We start from the raw sequence: 14277 nt of genomic DNA, 5'->3' as shown, positions 1-14277 counted from the left end.
TTAAAACAAGGTTTATTTTAAATTTTCAACACACACAACTACACCCCCCTCCCCACAGACCCATGCGAAATCCCCCACCCCGCCTGGCATGCCACCCGAAATAACATGAATTAAATTAAACCATAACAAAAACTAAGTAAACAATTAATAGGAATAGATTAAATTACCAAAAGAAAAAGGGAAAAATTAATTTGAAAAATACGTAAATAAATAAGCAAAAGGGAAAAGGAGAAGAGCAGAGAAAGGGCTGAGAACTACATTGCAAGCCCATCAACCCCAGCCACCAACTGAGCATCTAACTCCTTCACAAAGTCTAAAAAGGGCTTCTATGTCAAGTGGAATTTGGATATAGATCCTCTCATGGTAGATCTAATCTTTTCTAATTTCAGTGACTGCATAACCTCTTCAATCAAATGTGCGAAAGTAGGAGGGGAAGCCTCCATCCATTTGAGCAATATCAATCTCCTAGTTAATAGAGTGGTGTAGGCCAACAGAGTTGCAGAGTAGCATTTAAATGTACACCAGCTGGAACAACCCCAAAGATGGCACTCAGAGAAGGTTCAAGTGGGAAACATAAAACAGCGGCCAAGGCCTCAAAGATGGAATGCCAGAACCAAGTTAGCTTCGGGCAGGACCAGAACATATGGAAGAGACTGGCAGTGGCTTGTTTGCGCCTGTCACATGTTGGGTCTAAATCTGGGTTAATTTTAGCCAATTTCTCTTCGCACCAAGGAAAGCGGTGCACTACCTTGAACTGGATTATGCCATGTCTTGTGCATATAGAAGAGTGTATCCTCTTAATTACTAGATCCCAAGTTTCCTCTGGAATGGACATTTCCATATCACTCCCATCATTTTTTTTTTAGGGGCTCAAGTGGGTACAGCCCTACTTCTGATCCTTCCTTCAGGATTATCGGCTACTCTAATGTTGTCACCAGTCGTTTTTTTGGAAATGCATGGACACTCCAAGATCATTGTTCAACAATAACATTCTGCAAGCCATCATAAATTTGTCATCTTCCAAAAAAAATCTTTAATATATTGATGAAACTTAAAAAATAGCACACGGTAACAAAATAAACCAGGTACAATTGCATTTGCTTTTAAGGCATTTAGTTACAGTAATGCTAGTGCCTTTGCTCAGGGACAAATGGCTTTTGATGGGATCAAAAGTTTAATTTTTATTACATGACATTCACTGCAATGACTAAGCCATCCTGGCGCAGACTCATTGTCTATTATTGTAAATGTCGCCAGCAACTGCACTGACCATATGTCCACAGAACTTGGAAGTGGATTATTTTAACTTCTACACATGTTCAGTTTTGAGTGTCATAACACAATCTGATGGAAATGGGTATGTCCACGGTGCTTTCCTGAGCAAAATCACAATGAAGTCATTGGTCCTCTTCTTCACTCTCAGATTCAGATACTTCCTTGTTTCCCTTCATCAGTCTCAATGAGCAACTCAGAATTGCCTGACGAACGTGTAGTTTTTCGCCTACAATGACAGGGGATGAACCATTTAATTGATTAGCTATTCAATGATGCATATTTTGTATCTGCTATACTGTAGGTGTTAAATAATCTTAAATGCTTCACAAAAAAGAGCCAAACAAATAATTGCCACCTAGATGTAACCTGAAAGTATGTTGAGTATGAGTATGTTTCCAGGTCCATCCCTTACCTTCACTTTTACATTTGGGGAGCATTCGATGCAGCTGCCGTGTATTGTATTGCACCAGAAACTTCTGACATGTTCTAATTGTCCCTGAGAAAAATAACAGACATTTGCATCATACTGAACATTATCTGCTTAATCATCCATCCATTATCCGAACTGCTTATCCTGCTCTCAGGGTCGTGGGGATGCTGGAGTCTATCTCAGCAATCATTGGGCAGCAGGCGGGGAGACACACTGGACAGGCCGCCAGACTATCACACAGGGCCGACACACACACACACACACACACACACACACACACACACACACACACACACACACACACACACACACACACACACACACACACACACACACACACACTCATACCTAGGGACAATTTAGTACGGCCGATTCACCTGACCTACATGTCTTCGGACTGTGGGAGGAAACCAGAGCCCCTGGAGGAAACCCACGCAGACACAGGGAGAACATGCAAACTCCACACAGAAGATGACCCGGGATGACCCCCAAGGTAGGACTACCCCGGGGCTTGAACCCAGGACCTTCTTGCGCCACCCTGATTAATCATGTACAACTGAATTTGGAATAATACCATTCAATCCATTGATCAAACAAGTTAGTAGCATTAATGTGTTTGTTGTTGCCATGTTGGAATCTTAAATTGCTGGTATTAACAATCAAAGTGTTTTTGCAAATCATTAGGACTATTAATACAGTAATAATTGCAAGCCACTTTTCAGAATAGAATCACATACATCATAACTGGTATTGAATAGTTAGGAAACTGAGAAAAAAGAAAGAAAGAAAGAAAGAAAAAAGAAAGCCACTTTATTTTGTCATTGTACAGGTTACAATGAACATTTTTTCTGTGCATTTAAGCCATCCTATTGTATAGGAACAGTGGGCAGCTGCAGCACCCAGGGACCAGCTCCAGTTCTTTCCATTACCTTTGTCAGGGGCACAGACAGGAGTATTAAACCTTAACATGAATGTTTTTTTGATGGTGGGAGGAAACTGGAGCACCCGGAGGAAACCCACACAGACACGGGGAGAACATGCAAACTCCACACAGAAAGGACATGGGATGGTCTGGGGTTCAAACCCAGGACCTTCTTGCTGTGAGGCAACAGTGCTAACCACTGGGCCACTGTGCTGCCCAAAAGATGGTCAGCTAACATCAGAAATCCAGTATCACAACAACAACAACAACAACAATAATACAGGGTGTTTTTGGGTTGACAGAAATTAATCCAGATGCATGACAAATCAGATATGCTTTTTGGGTAGAATTACAGGGCATAATAAAAATTGGCATTTCAAATGTAAATGTTTCTCTTACCCCCCACGTGCAAACAGTTCAGGAAACATGGCACTCTCTTCTGACCAGTGTCAATGCTGGTAATGAAAGGCAACGCACTCCAGATGAGTCTGTAATAATTTTTTGGACAGCGCAGGAAGACTATTCCAGTATGGGCATTCAGGTATTTCACTGAGAAGAATAAACACAGATGCGATTCAGTAATCACTACAGCATCCTGAATGTACCAGTGTAATGAGAGATTTGAAATCATACTTGAACTGATAAAGCGGTTAAATAAAAAAAAAGACATTCCTATTGTGATTTTTGATGTGTGCTCGAAACCTGTGTACCTCTCGTAGATTTAGTTAACCAAGTTAACTATCAGAACGACCCCAAGTATTTTGTAACAAACAATCTTCCTTCAAAAGTTGTAAAGACACACATTGTGGCTTCATTATATTCTTGCAATGCAAGAGGGGTAGAGAACATCGTGTGAGACGGCTAGTGTAAAGGAAGAACGAGGGTGGAGAAATACCAGAGAAAAGACAGATGAAGCCAATATAAGATTACTGGAGATATTTAGAATTTTATAATGATACCATGGTCTCAGTATGACCATAGCACAATATCGCCCCTAGTTGAAACAATCATGACTATGTCTTTATGCATGTTCAATAATCCAGGTAAGAAAATCACAGAAAGTTGAATCAGCTCATCAGGACACAATGTTTATTGAGAGAAACGTTTCATCACTCATCTAAGTGACCTCTTCAGTCTCAACTGACTTCAGGTATCCCCACCCTTATAAACAATACAGTGGCATCATATGCAAAATTGCCGTGACTTTTCAATGTCAATGTGTACACAGAGGATTTGGGAATGGTTGCAATCACAGCATTGTAAAATGGCGACAGAGACATGGTGATGTGGACAAGTGGGTGAAACCCAGGCAGGGAAAGACATCCGTGCTAAGGGGCTTAATTTTGCTGTCACGCCAAGGCAAATCCCGATAGCGGAACTGATCACAGCCATGGATTGGCGATCCGTAAAAACAACATCGCGGACCCGGAAGCACAGCGATTGCGGATGCAAGTTTCAGCATGCCTCAGCAATGCGAAGGCACCGCCGTCCAGCATCTGTAGAGACAAGAAGAAATCTCTCACGACTCCCAGTAAGGGCAATAACATCATCGTCCTAGCGGCAGACAAAAGCAGATGCACTGTTGTATTAAACCAGACAGACTATCATGAGAAAGTTGTGACGTTTAGCGACATGAATACTTATGAGCCTTTGAAACGACATCCAGGCAGTGGTTAAAAGAAAAAGGTGATAGATTGTCTGAAACTGTTAGAACAGGACAATGCTATTGACAGAATTTTTGTACCATAGATTATACCCAAGGCTCAGTATTTTCGGTTTTTACCGATTTTCACCGAAAAATACCCAGATTTTTTAAAAGGAGCAGATCGGTTTAAACTGATTTTCACTCAGATTTTATGTTTCCACGGATCCAAAAGTTGTTCCCGTTCATGTGGTTATGTAACAGTGTCCTCTTGAGGCGAAATTCGGCATGCTGGATGGCTTTGAAAAATAAAAACCAAAAACGCTGAGCCTATACCCAGGGTAAGCTACACCTAGTCTGTATGGTTTACCTAAAATACATAAACAGGATCGGCCACTATGGCCTATTCTTTGTATGAGTAACTCAGTGACTAGGGGTGTGAAAAAAAAAAAAAAAAAATCGATTCTCATAAGAATCGCGATTCTATATCTGCCGATTGAGAATCGATTCACAAATACCAATAATCGATTCATATTTTTCAGTCTTGCGACAACGCAGGTTTCCATTTTTTCCTGACACGAGTTAGCTCGCTAAATCCTACAGATGGCGCTATGACGCCGCGCGGTTTCCTCACAGACACACCTCCTTGGCATGAGCAGGATGGGAAGTGAAGTGTGTCATGGAGAGACTGCGAGCAATGTAGTACTTGAGCGAAAAACAAATACAACCTGCCACATCAGCAATGAAAGCAATACTCTGGACATACTTTGGATTTTATGAACACGAGGGGAAGAAGGAGCTTGACAAGACTAATGCAACAGGCGTGCTTTGCAAAGCGAAGGTGAAGTATTTTGGAAACACTACAAACTTTGTCCTGGGTAAGACGCTAAACAGCAACCGCAGGCTGTAGAGGGGTAGCACCTTACCTCAGCAAGGGCCCTTTGGCTAAGGACGTCCCTACTGATAGATCTGGTCCTCCTGCATGCCTGTATGGTACTTACCATGGTGCCCAGTCCAGCCAACACACTGGGACAGGAGAAGGGAACTCAAATCCACCTGCTGCCTTGTGGGTTGATGCCTCTTTAGGCAAAGGCTAGGAGAAGGTAACTCTTGAATTCAAATCCCCGGGCACAGCCTAACCAGCTGTCAATACCCGGAAAGGGTAAACCATGGCGGCTCCGCTCAGTCAACTTGGCATCAGTTCCAGCAACTGGCAGCTGTTTGTCAACTCGGCAGCAGTTCTGGCAAAAAGAAACAGGATTCTTCTGCGGCCGTCTCAGCTACGCTGTGCCACCGAACAACAGAAAATCTTGCCAAGGGACACTATAGAGCACCAAATAGTGTCGTCATCTAGGGTGCAGCCTCACATTTGAATATGGAGATGGTGAATCATAGATTTATACTATCTTTGTATTAACTTATGTTTTAGTCTTTTCGGGTGAAGGCGTGTATACAAACTTGAGGATTCACGTGGTATGCCATCATCAAGAAATAGATTTGGAACAACAACCCCAGTAGCAGCAAGCGTTTCAGTGAACCAACGCACTCCGCAACAATGTTCTAAACTTCCAGCCAGCTCGGAATGGGAAAAGAAAATAACTCGGTCTATAGCCTATCTAATTTCAAAAGATCTGTGACCCTACAGCGTCGTTGATAATGAAGGCTTTCGGTACATGATCCACACAACTGAGCCCAGGTAAAAAGGAGACGAGATGGTGGTATACCATCTTGTCACCTTTTTACAGAGAAAGCGGTGCCTCAGCTTTATCTAGCGACAAAAGAAAAGGTCGTGGAAGCCTTGAAAAAAGCACCATGAGTAGCACTGACGTGATGCATGGACATCAAGAGCAACTCAATCATATGCCACATTTACTGCTCACTATATCACTGATGGCTGGCTGCTGGAGTCTTGTGTTTTACAGACTAGAGTAATGCATGAAAGCCACACAGCAGAAACATGGACGAGATGTTTCATACTGTCGCACAGGAATGGGGGCTCCCAACCACCGATATGGTACTAGTTACCGATAATGCTGCTAACATGGTAGCTGCTACACAGCTGGTGTTTTGCACACATCATCAACCTTTCCGCGCAGAGAGCTCTAAAGCTGCCACCTGTATCATGATTACTGGGGAGGATTCAGAGAATCACGGGATTTTTCCACCGCAGCACCACCGCAAATTATACCCTTGAGCAGAAACAGAGGCTTCTGGAACTGCCAGCCCATAAGTTGAAGACAGATATAGCTACAAGGTGGAATAGTGCATCCAAGATGACAGAAAGATTTCTTGCGCAACAGCCAGCCATCTGCGCTGCTCTCCTCTCCTCAGGCGAGAAAATGTGGAGCAGACATTTGCACACTAAACGAAATGGATGCCACCAACGCAGAACAAGTGACTATGGCCCTCAAGCCAATGAAAGAGGCAATCAACATAATGTCTGTGGATAGCACACTGACTTTATCAGTGATAGCTCCACTGCATGGACAGCTACTCCACAACACAGAAGCGGGCTTCTGTGGTGACACACCAATTGTCTGGGAAATAAAACAAGCAACCGATGAAGATCTGGCCAAGAGATACACCAAGTGTGGTGGAGAAGAATATGCTCCACACTGCCTCTACCCTGGACCCCAGGTTTAAAGCATTGCCTTTCCTCTCCCAAGATGAACAATAGGACATACGCTGCTGAGGCTGCAGCACTTGAGGTAATTTTTCTATCCAAATAATAAGTGTAAAAAAATGATTTGCACTACATCATAATTGTGTGTTTATGCTTAATAACTTATAATACAGATTTCACAAGCACAACCATATATGTGTGTGTGATAAATTGGTGTTTCCCTACATGACACACACATACGCCTGTGTGTGTGTATATATATATATAATAGATGTAAGAAAAAAACTCAATACATAGCAGTACAAGCTTGTTTCGTATGTCGTGCACTCATCAGCTGCTAATGTATGTGTGTATATATGTGTGTATGTGTGTGTGTGTGTCTGACATTCTTGTGTAAGAAGTTGGGTTGTTGTGAAGCGCCTAGTGTGTTGTTGTAGTGTTCTGTGCCTGTCACGTCTCACTCTCAACCTTCATTGCTGGCTAGCAGAAATGTGAACAGGAGAGCTGAGCATGTAAATCTCTCCCTGCCAGTACATGGCCTCTCCAACAGCAAGCCCTACTATGTAGTACCTCCTCGTGGCGACACACAGTAACTGGATACACCTTGACCCTGGCTGAACTACAAGGGTCTCGGGAGGAGGTCTGGCCCCTAGACGTGCCATACGCAGGCCCACCGGTATGTGGATATTGCCTGATGCCCATGAACCAGCCCCCAGCTATGGGTTAAACAGTGCCACTGCCTAGTGGATAGCTCGGGAGAGGAATAGGCTACGGGAGTAAACCCCTACAGAAAATCAATGTCTACAGTGCTGTTGTTTTTGTTTTTCCTTGCCCTTTTGTAGCTGTTTAAGTGGGAGAGTGCTGCTGGCGTCAAGTGTGGCTGCCGCTTCTCCCTCTCGTAGCCCCCCCTTCCCATCCACCCCTGTATGTCTGTGTTATGTTTATCTGTTGTCTTGTTTCACCCCGTTTATTGTAAAGCCACTTTGAGTGTTAGAAAAGCACTATATATGTTTGATTTATTTTATACATATATACATACATATATACACACACACACACACATATATATATATATTTGTGTTTGTGAAATCTGTATTTAAGTTATTCTAGTAATAATGTGTGTATGTCATGTAAAGATGCACCTAGGGATGCCCCCCGAAACCCGGTTCTAAACGGGAACCGGTTCTAAATTAGTAAAAACCGGAGCATTTTTAAGATCCGACGTTTTCGGCTCTGCTATCGGTAGTCGGTAGGTACTCGAGAAATCATGGAGTGAGATTTATATTGTGGCAAATGTGTTTTTCGAGGAATTTAAACGTCGCGAACATAATCTTGTTTGCCGTTTTCGCCATCTCTCTCTCTTACTGCGCGAGGGGCGGGGCTGTGCTGTGCTCCACACACACGCACAGACAGCTCTGCTCAAGTGCTCATCATGGCGGAGAGAACTAAACGTTCAAAAGTTTGGGTATATTTTTCAAAAGTCGATGACAATAACGCTCGTTGCCACAAGTGCAACAAATCATTTGCCAGTAAGGGTGGCAATACAAGCAATCTGTCGAAACATCTTTTGTTGAAACATGGTATTAATCTGCAGAAATGCGGAGTTTTCGACTGCTTTGCTCGTAGAATTCCATCCACGTCCACTGCAGGTAAACTGTATGAGCCATAGATACGGAGTTAGCTAGGCTAATAACGAATTATTACGAATAGACTAATAAATAAAATATAATTGCTTAGCTAATTGTTTAGCTGCAAATATTTGAAAGATTTCACAACTTTTTGTAGATTGTCAGGCTGAGGCTGCAGCCACCATGTCCCAGCCCACCCCTCCTCCCTCTACCACCACCGGTCCCAGCCAAGCCCAAAGTCCCTTCACGCTAGCAGCTAGTGGAAGGATGACGGAGGATAGGGTGAACGAGTGTCACAGGGCTGTGACCCAGTTTGTTGTCAAAGGCCTGCACCCCTTCTCTACAGTGGAGTCCAAGGGCTTTAGGTAACAACTAATCAGTCAGTGTATATTGAGTTTTTTTTGAATACATAGTTGTCAAAAAGGGGAGCAGCTTTGTTATAAGTTATTGAAGCAGCTATTCCCACCACTCCACACAAATTTACAATAATTCAATCCTTTCTTTACTTTAGGGAGAGGACCAATGCTCTCAACTGCAAATATACCCCTCCCTGCAGGAATGTCCTCAGTAACACACTGATTCCTGCCTGGTATAATGTTGAAAAGGCCAATGTTATCGCAGAGCTTAAAGATGTGCCAAAGTTAGCCATTACAACTGATGGGTGGACCAGCTTAACTCAGGACCACTACCTCACGGTTACAGCACATTACACAAGCCAAGGCAGTGTGAAACAAAAGGTGCTTAAAACCAGAGCTGTTTACCAGGCACAAACAGGAGATGTAGTGGCAGAGGAGATCACAGAAATTCTTGAAGAATTTAGCATAGAAGTTGGCAAGATTGTAGCAGTGACAGTCGACAATGCTGCTAATATGGATGTTGCCATAAGGAAACTCCATGTCCTGAAAACCGGATGCTTTGCTCACACACTGAAAATAGCAGCGCACAAAATCTACCAGATCAGTGCCATTGACAGGTGGGCAGGAAGAATCAGGGCAGCGGTTGTCTGGATGAAGAGGTCATCCATGGCTAAAACAGTCCTGAAAGAAAAGCAGCAGCTCCTAGGTAAGAAGCCAGTTCAACCTATTAAAGCATTTTTTTAAATTCCCAATCAAATTTTAATTAATTTAATTATATATTCAAGTGGGCTGTGATGAAAATTTTGTTTGTTTCAGACCTTCCCCAACACACAATGATCCTTGATGTGAAAACAAGGTGGAATTCTCTCTTCCTTATGGTAGAAAGATTCATGGAGCAATACCCAGCAATCCAAGCTGCATCCATGGACCCACGACTCAGGAAACAGATGGAAAAGGACAAATTGGGCCGGCTGAAAGATGAGGATTTCCAGAAGGCTGAGGAGTTTGTACAACTCATGCGTGTCATGTACACATCCATCCTGTGCGTCTCCAGTAAACAAACTCCCACCTGTGGCCAAATCCTCCCGATCCTCAGGAAACTTGAAGACCATTTCAAAGTGCAGGAGGAAGACACACTGTTTGTGTCGAGCATTAAAGAGAAGGTTTGGGGGAATCTCTCTGGACGTTACCAGGAAGACACCATCCAGGCCTTCCTACTCGAGCCCACAGCGATGGACCCCAGGTTCAAAGGGTAGATGGAGAGTGATGCCACCTGGGACCGGTTAAGGGAGGCAGCTGTAGCAGAGGAGGAGGGCCACACAGAGGAGCAGGGCCACACAGAGGAGGAGGGCCACACAGAGGAGCAGGGCCACACAGAGGAGCAGGGCCACACAGACACAGACCAGCAGCAACAGGAGTCAGAAGAAAAAGGAAAGGAGGAGACAGCCACTCCACTCTACAAACCAAGGAATGCCTTGGAGGAGCTGTTTGCAGATGAAGACATGGAGCTGCGGACCACCATGCAGCAAAACACTTTGTCCGTCAGTGAACGAGTTGATCACGAACTCCAACTCTACAAAGGCCTGCCTTCCATCCCCATGTCAGAATCCCCTGCTTTGTGGTGGTGGGAAAAGAGAGGTACTCTGCCCCTGCTGACACAGCTTGCAACCACCTACCTCTGTGCCCAAGCCTCCTCCACCCCCAGTGAGAGGGTCTTCTTTACAGCCGGGGACACTATAAGTCAGGAGAGAGCACGACTCCTGCTGGAGAAGGCAGATATGTTGATTTTTCTGCAGAAGAACTGTTAGGATAATGTTCTAGGTTCTTGTTTGTTTGAACTTGTTAGCCTTTTGCTGTAAAAATTTATTTTTAATATATATATTTTTTTTTCTTTATCTTCTTTTATTTTTTTATCTTATTTGTTGTTGTTGAATGTTGATTATAAAGTCTATAATTCAGACGAATTTAAAACATTGCTGCTGCTGTTGCTGCTGAATAAATAATATTTGTTTATATTTATATAAAGTTATATAATAGAATAATAAAGCAATGTAGTCCGCGGTGGTGTAGCTGTCTAAGCATCGGCTTTGTGTCGATGCAGTTGCCCACTGGGGACTGGGGTTCGCGCCCCGGTCTCGTCAGATCCGACTATGGCCGGACTCGATGAAGCAGCAATCATTGGCAAACGCTGTCTTCGGGAGGGGGGCGGAGTCGGCTTGTGTTCGTCACGTGAATGCGTCTCTGTGTGTGTCGGAAGAAACAGTGGTTCGGCCTGGAGTCGCCTTGTCATGAAAGTGGGGAGGCGGTCTCCTTCGAGACTGCCGGCCGGAGAGATGCAGTTGGCGAATGCATGCAGTACGAGGGTGGGTGTTTGAATTAAAATAGGGATCGATTGGCCACTAAATTGGGAGAAAAAAGGGAAAAATCAGAAATAAATTTTAAAAAATAAATAAATAAAGCAATGTCGATTCTGTTCTTAATTAAGTGTCTTTTTTTCTTGCATCATAATCAAAAAGAACCGATAAGAGTATCGATAAAACACTGAACCGATAAGCAGTATCGATAAGAGTAGTAGTATCGATAAAATCCTAACGATACCCATCCCTAGATGCACCAATTTATCAGTTGTATCCTGTTTTATATTAGGGAAATAGAGTGGGACCCTAGTTTATACAAGATATCATAATAACACTGAATTTGAAATACAAAGATGAGGCTTCTTTTTTGACTGTGTTTTTGTTTTCTTGTGGTCTTTCACTGTAACAGGAGAAGGCTGAGGACCATGCTGAGGAGCCAGATGGCCCAGACAAAGGCCTATATGATGATGAAGAAGGCCCTGCCCCCAAAAGAAGAACATCTTCTTCACTGGTGAATCTATTGGGCAAGACATTCACTGAAGTCGGAGTTGTTCTCCCTAAATCTGCCCTTACCAGAGCTGAGGAGGAGATGAAAAAGTATCTGGAGACTGTCTTTCCCCTACTGGCCAAGTTAGCTAAGCGCTAGCTATGCATCCCTGGTACTAGCATTGCAGCAGATAGGGTATTCTCAACTGCTGGGGACATAGTAACTTCACAGTGGAGCATGCTCACTCCAAAACATGTAGACCAGCTTCTGTTTCTACAGAAGAACCTTGACATTCCAGGCAGTGGTGTACTTTACAAGTAAATGTAACAGTTCTTGTTTGCACTTTGCAGCTAAATGTAGCAGGCAGCTACATTTAGCTGCAAAGTTTGATTTTGTTATTTGAATATTGAAATAAAGTTATTACTTGAAGGTTTGCATTTTGCAGTTTATCTTCGCAATCATTTTTATTTTTGTATTAAGTATTAATTTTACTCTTTGTTCCAGGTCTGCCGTGGTTTCCTATTGACCGAGTGGACTAAAGCAAAATAAATCTTAGGGTTGACATTGAGTAGTAAACTTTTACATTTGATTCAGCGTGATTTTTTTTGGAGACCTATAAAAGTATCTACTACAGTCAAATGGGAAAAGTAACTCAAAACAGCAATCTAAAATCAAATTTATGAATGTATTGAATTGAGAATTGATTTTGAATCGCGAATTGAATCGATTTTGAATCGTGAATCGTTGGTAGGCAGTAATGAACATGTCATTCAGAATACTATGGATTTTGTGGATAAGATGAGGGACATCATTATGGAGGAAGGTGAAACGATGATCTTTTGATACTACGTCTCTCTCCTCACATGCATTCCTGTTAATGAGGCAGTTGAGGTAGTCCATATGAAATTACAAAATGACCCCGCCCTTAGCAATAGGACCACCCTTAACACTGACCCAAGTGTGTCAGCCCCTGAAGCTGCGTCTTCAGGCCACGTACTTCACTTACAGGGGCCAGTACTATAGGCAGAGGCATGGGTGTGCTATGGGTTCGCCAGTCAAACCTGTAGTGGCCAACTTATATAAGGATGAAGCGGAAAAGAGGGCTCTGATGTCCTATCCAGAGACACCACCTTGCCATTGGTTCAGATTTATAGACAACACCTGGGTTAAAATTAAATCTCAGGGCGTACCACATTTCACCGGCCACATTAACTCTCTGGGCAACCACATCAAGTTCACCAGCGATGATGTGAAAAATGACAGGTTAGCCTCCTTAGTGTGAAATTGCAATTGATGACGGGGGACATTTGATTGTTGATGTTTATCGTAAACCTACACATACTGATCAGTACTTAAGGTTTGATTTGCAATTTGCATATGAAACCGATCGTTGTTTCCGGTCGGTATGCCACTGTATTGTTTATAAGGGTGGGGATACCTGCAGTCAGTTGATACTGAAGAGGTCACTTAGATGAGCGATAAAACGTTTCTCTCAATAAACGCTTCCAGATGTACTGATTCAACTTTCAGTGAAACATGGCTATGGTGATACCATTTCATAATAGTTAGCTGTAGACGTAGGTTTAATCGCTGAAGTGAGCCCAAGAGTCTGTATACCTGAGAATCCACTACTGCACAATGCTGATCCATAGTCGCCGTGCGCCATGCGCACCACGTCCATCACCGCCTTGGTGACGCACCAGTCACTTAGCTGCATCAAGCTGTTTGGATCCGATACGTTAACCTCACACAGTAAGTATCTGGAGAGAGAGAAGATCGGCGATTCAAAAAAAAGCTCACCGAAAGTTATTTCACTTGAGTGTTTAAATTGACACACTGGAAGGATCTCTTACCTAGATTTAGCACGCACCATAGTTGCACGCTTTCTTCTAAGAAAGCCGACGCCAACTTCTTATTCGTCTTTTTTCGGTTTAATGGCGGATCGCAAACAACTTTAAGGTGCATACCGCCACCTAACGTACAAGAGTGTAACATCATGTCATTTTACCCTATTTCTTAAATCAACCTTGTGTCACTTAAAGTAAAGAGCGCCTTCCCGGGGATTTTAATCCCTTCTCCCTCTCCTTCTGTTCCAAGTATCTCCATCAGATTCCACTCCCGTCCTGCCTCTTGGACTTTATCCTGTAACCGTTCTCTTTCCACTTCATACATGTTACAATGCAATATTACATGTTCAGCGTTTTCTTTAACTCCACAGCTTCCACACATTGGAGTTAAAGAAAACGCTGAACATGTACAAAGTTTTTGCGTTTTTAAATTCCAGTAGCGCCGCTACAATAACCATGCCTTTTGCTCGAATTTGTTTGGTGGGCCTACTGCGTTTCCTTATTTTTGTTCTTGTGTCGCGGGCGATTCGAGGAAAGACGAGACCGATAAAAGAGACCCATCGTTGATTCTATTGAATACATTTTTTAAATTAAACTTTTTATAATAAAAGTAACAACAATATGCTCATATGTTACACAAATGTACTTTGAATCCATAAATTCTCCATCTCTTCACCAGTGCCCCTTCAACTGTAGTATGTTGATGGTGT

At 43.1% G+C, this 14277-nt stretch overlaps 1 protein-coding gene across 1 annotated transcript; it reads right to left on the bottom strand.

Annotated features, from left to right (window-relative positions):
• Positions 1-95: 95 nt before the first annotated feature.
• On the bottom strand, positions 96-13647 carry pop5 (POP5 homolog, ribonuclease P/MRP subunit). Its single transcript, XM_056276186.1, has 5 exons — positions 13574-13647; positions 13338-13480; positions 3027-3176; positions 1688-1771; positions 96-1501 (listed from the first exon to the last, which is right to left on the bottom strand). The coding sequence occupies exons 1-5, from the start codon at positions 13591-13593 to the stop codon at positions 1398-1400; spliced, it is 501 nt and encodes a 166-aa protein (XP_056132161.1). The 5' UTR covers positions 13594-13647; the 3' UTR covers positions 96-1397.
• Positions 13648-14277: the final 630 nt, after the last annotated feature.

Source organism: Lampris incognitus, chromosome 1, assembly GCF_029633865.1.
Source record: "Lampris incognitus isolate fLamInc1 chromosome 1, fLamInc1.hap2, whole genome shotgun sequence".
In the NCBI taxonomy this organism is placed as follows: domain Eukaryota; kingdom Metazoa; phylum Chordata; class Actinopteri; order Lampriformes; family Lampridae; genus Lampris; species Lampris incognitus.
This window is presented reverse-complemented; position numbering and strand designations above follow the sequence as displayed.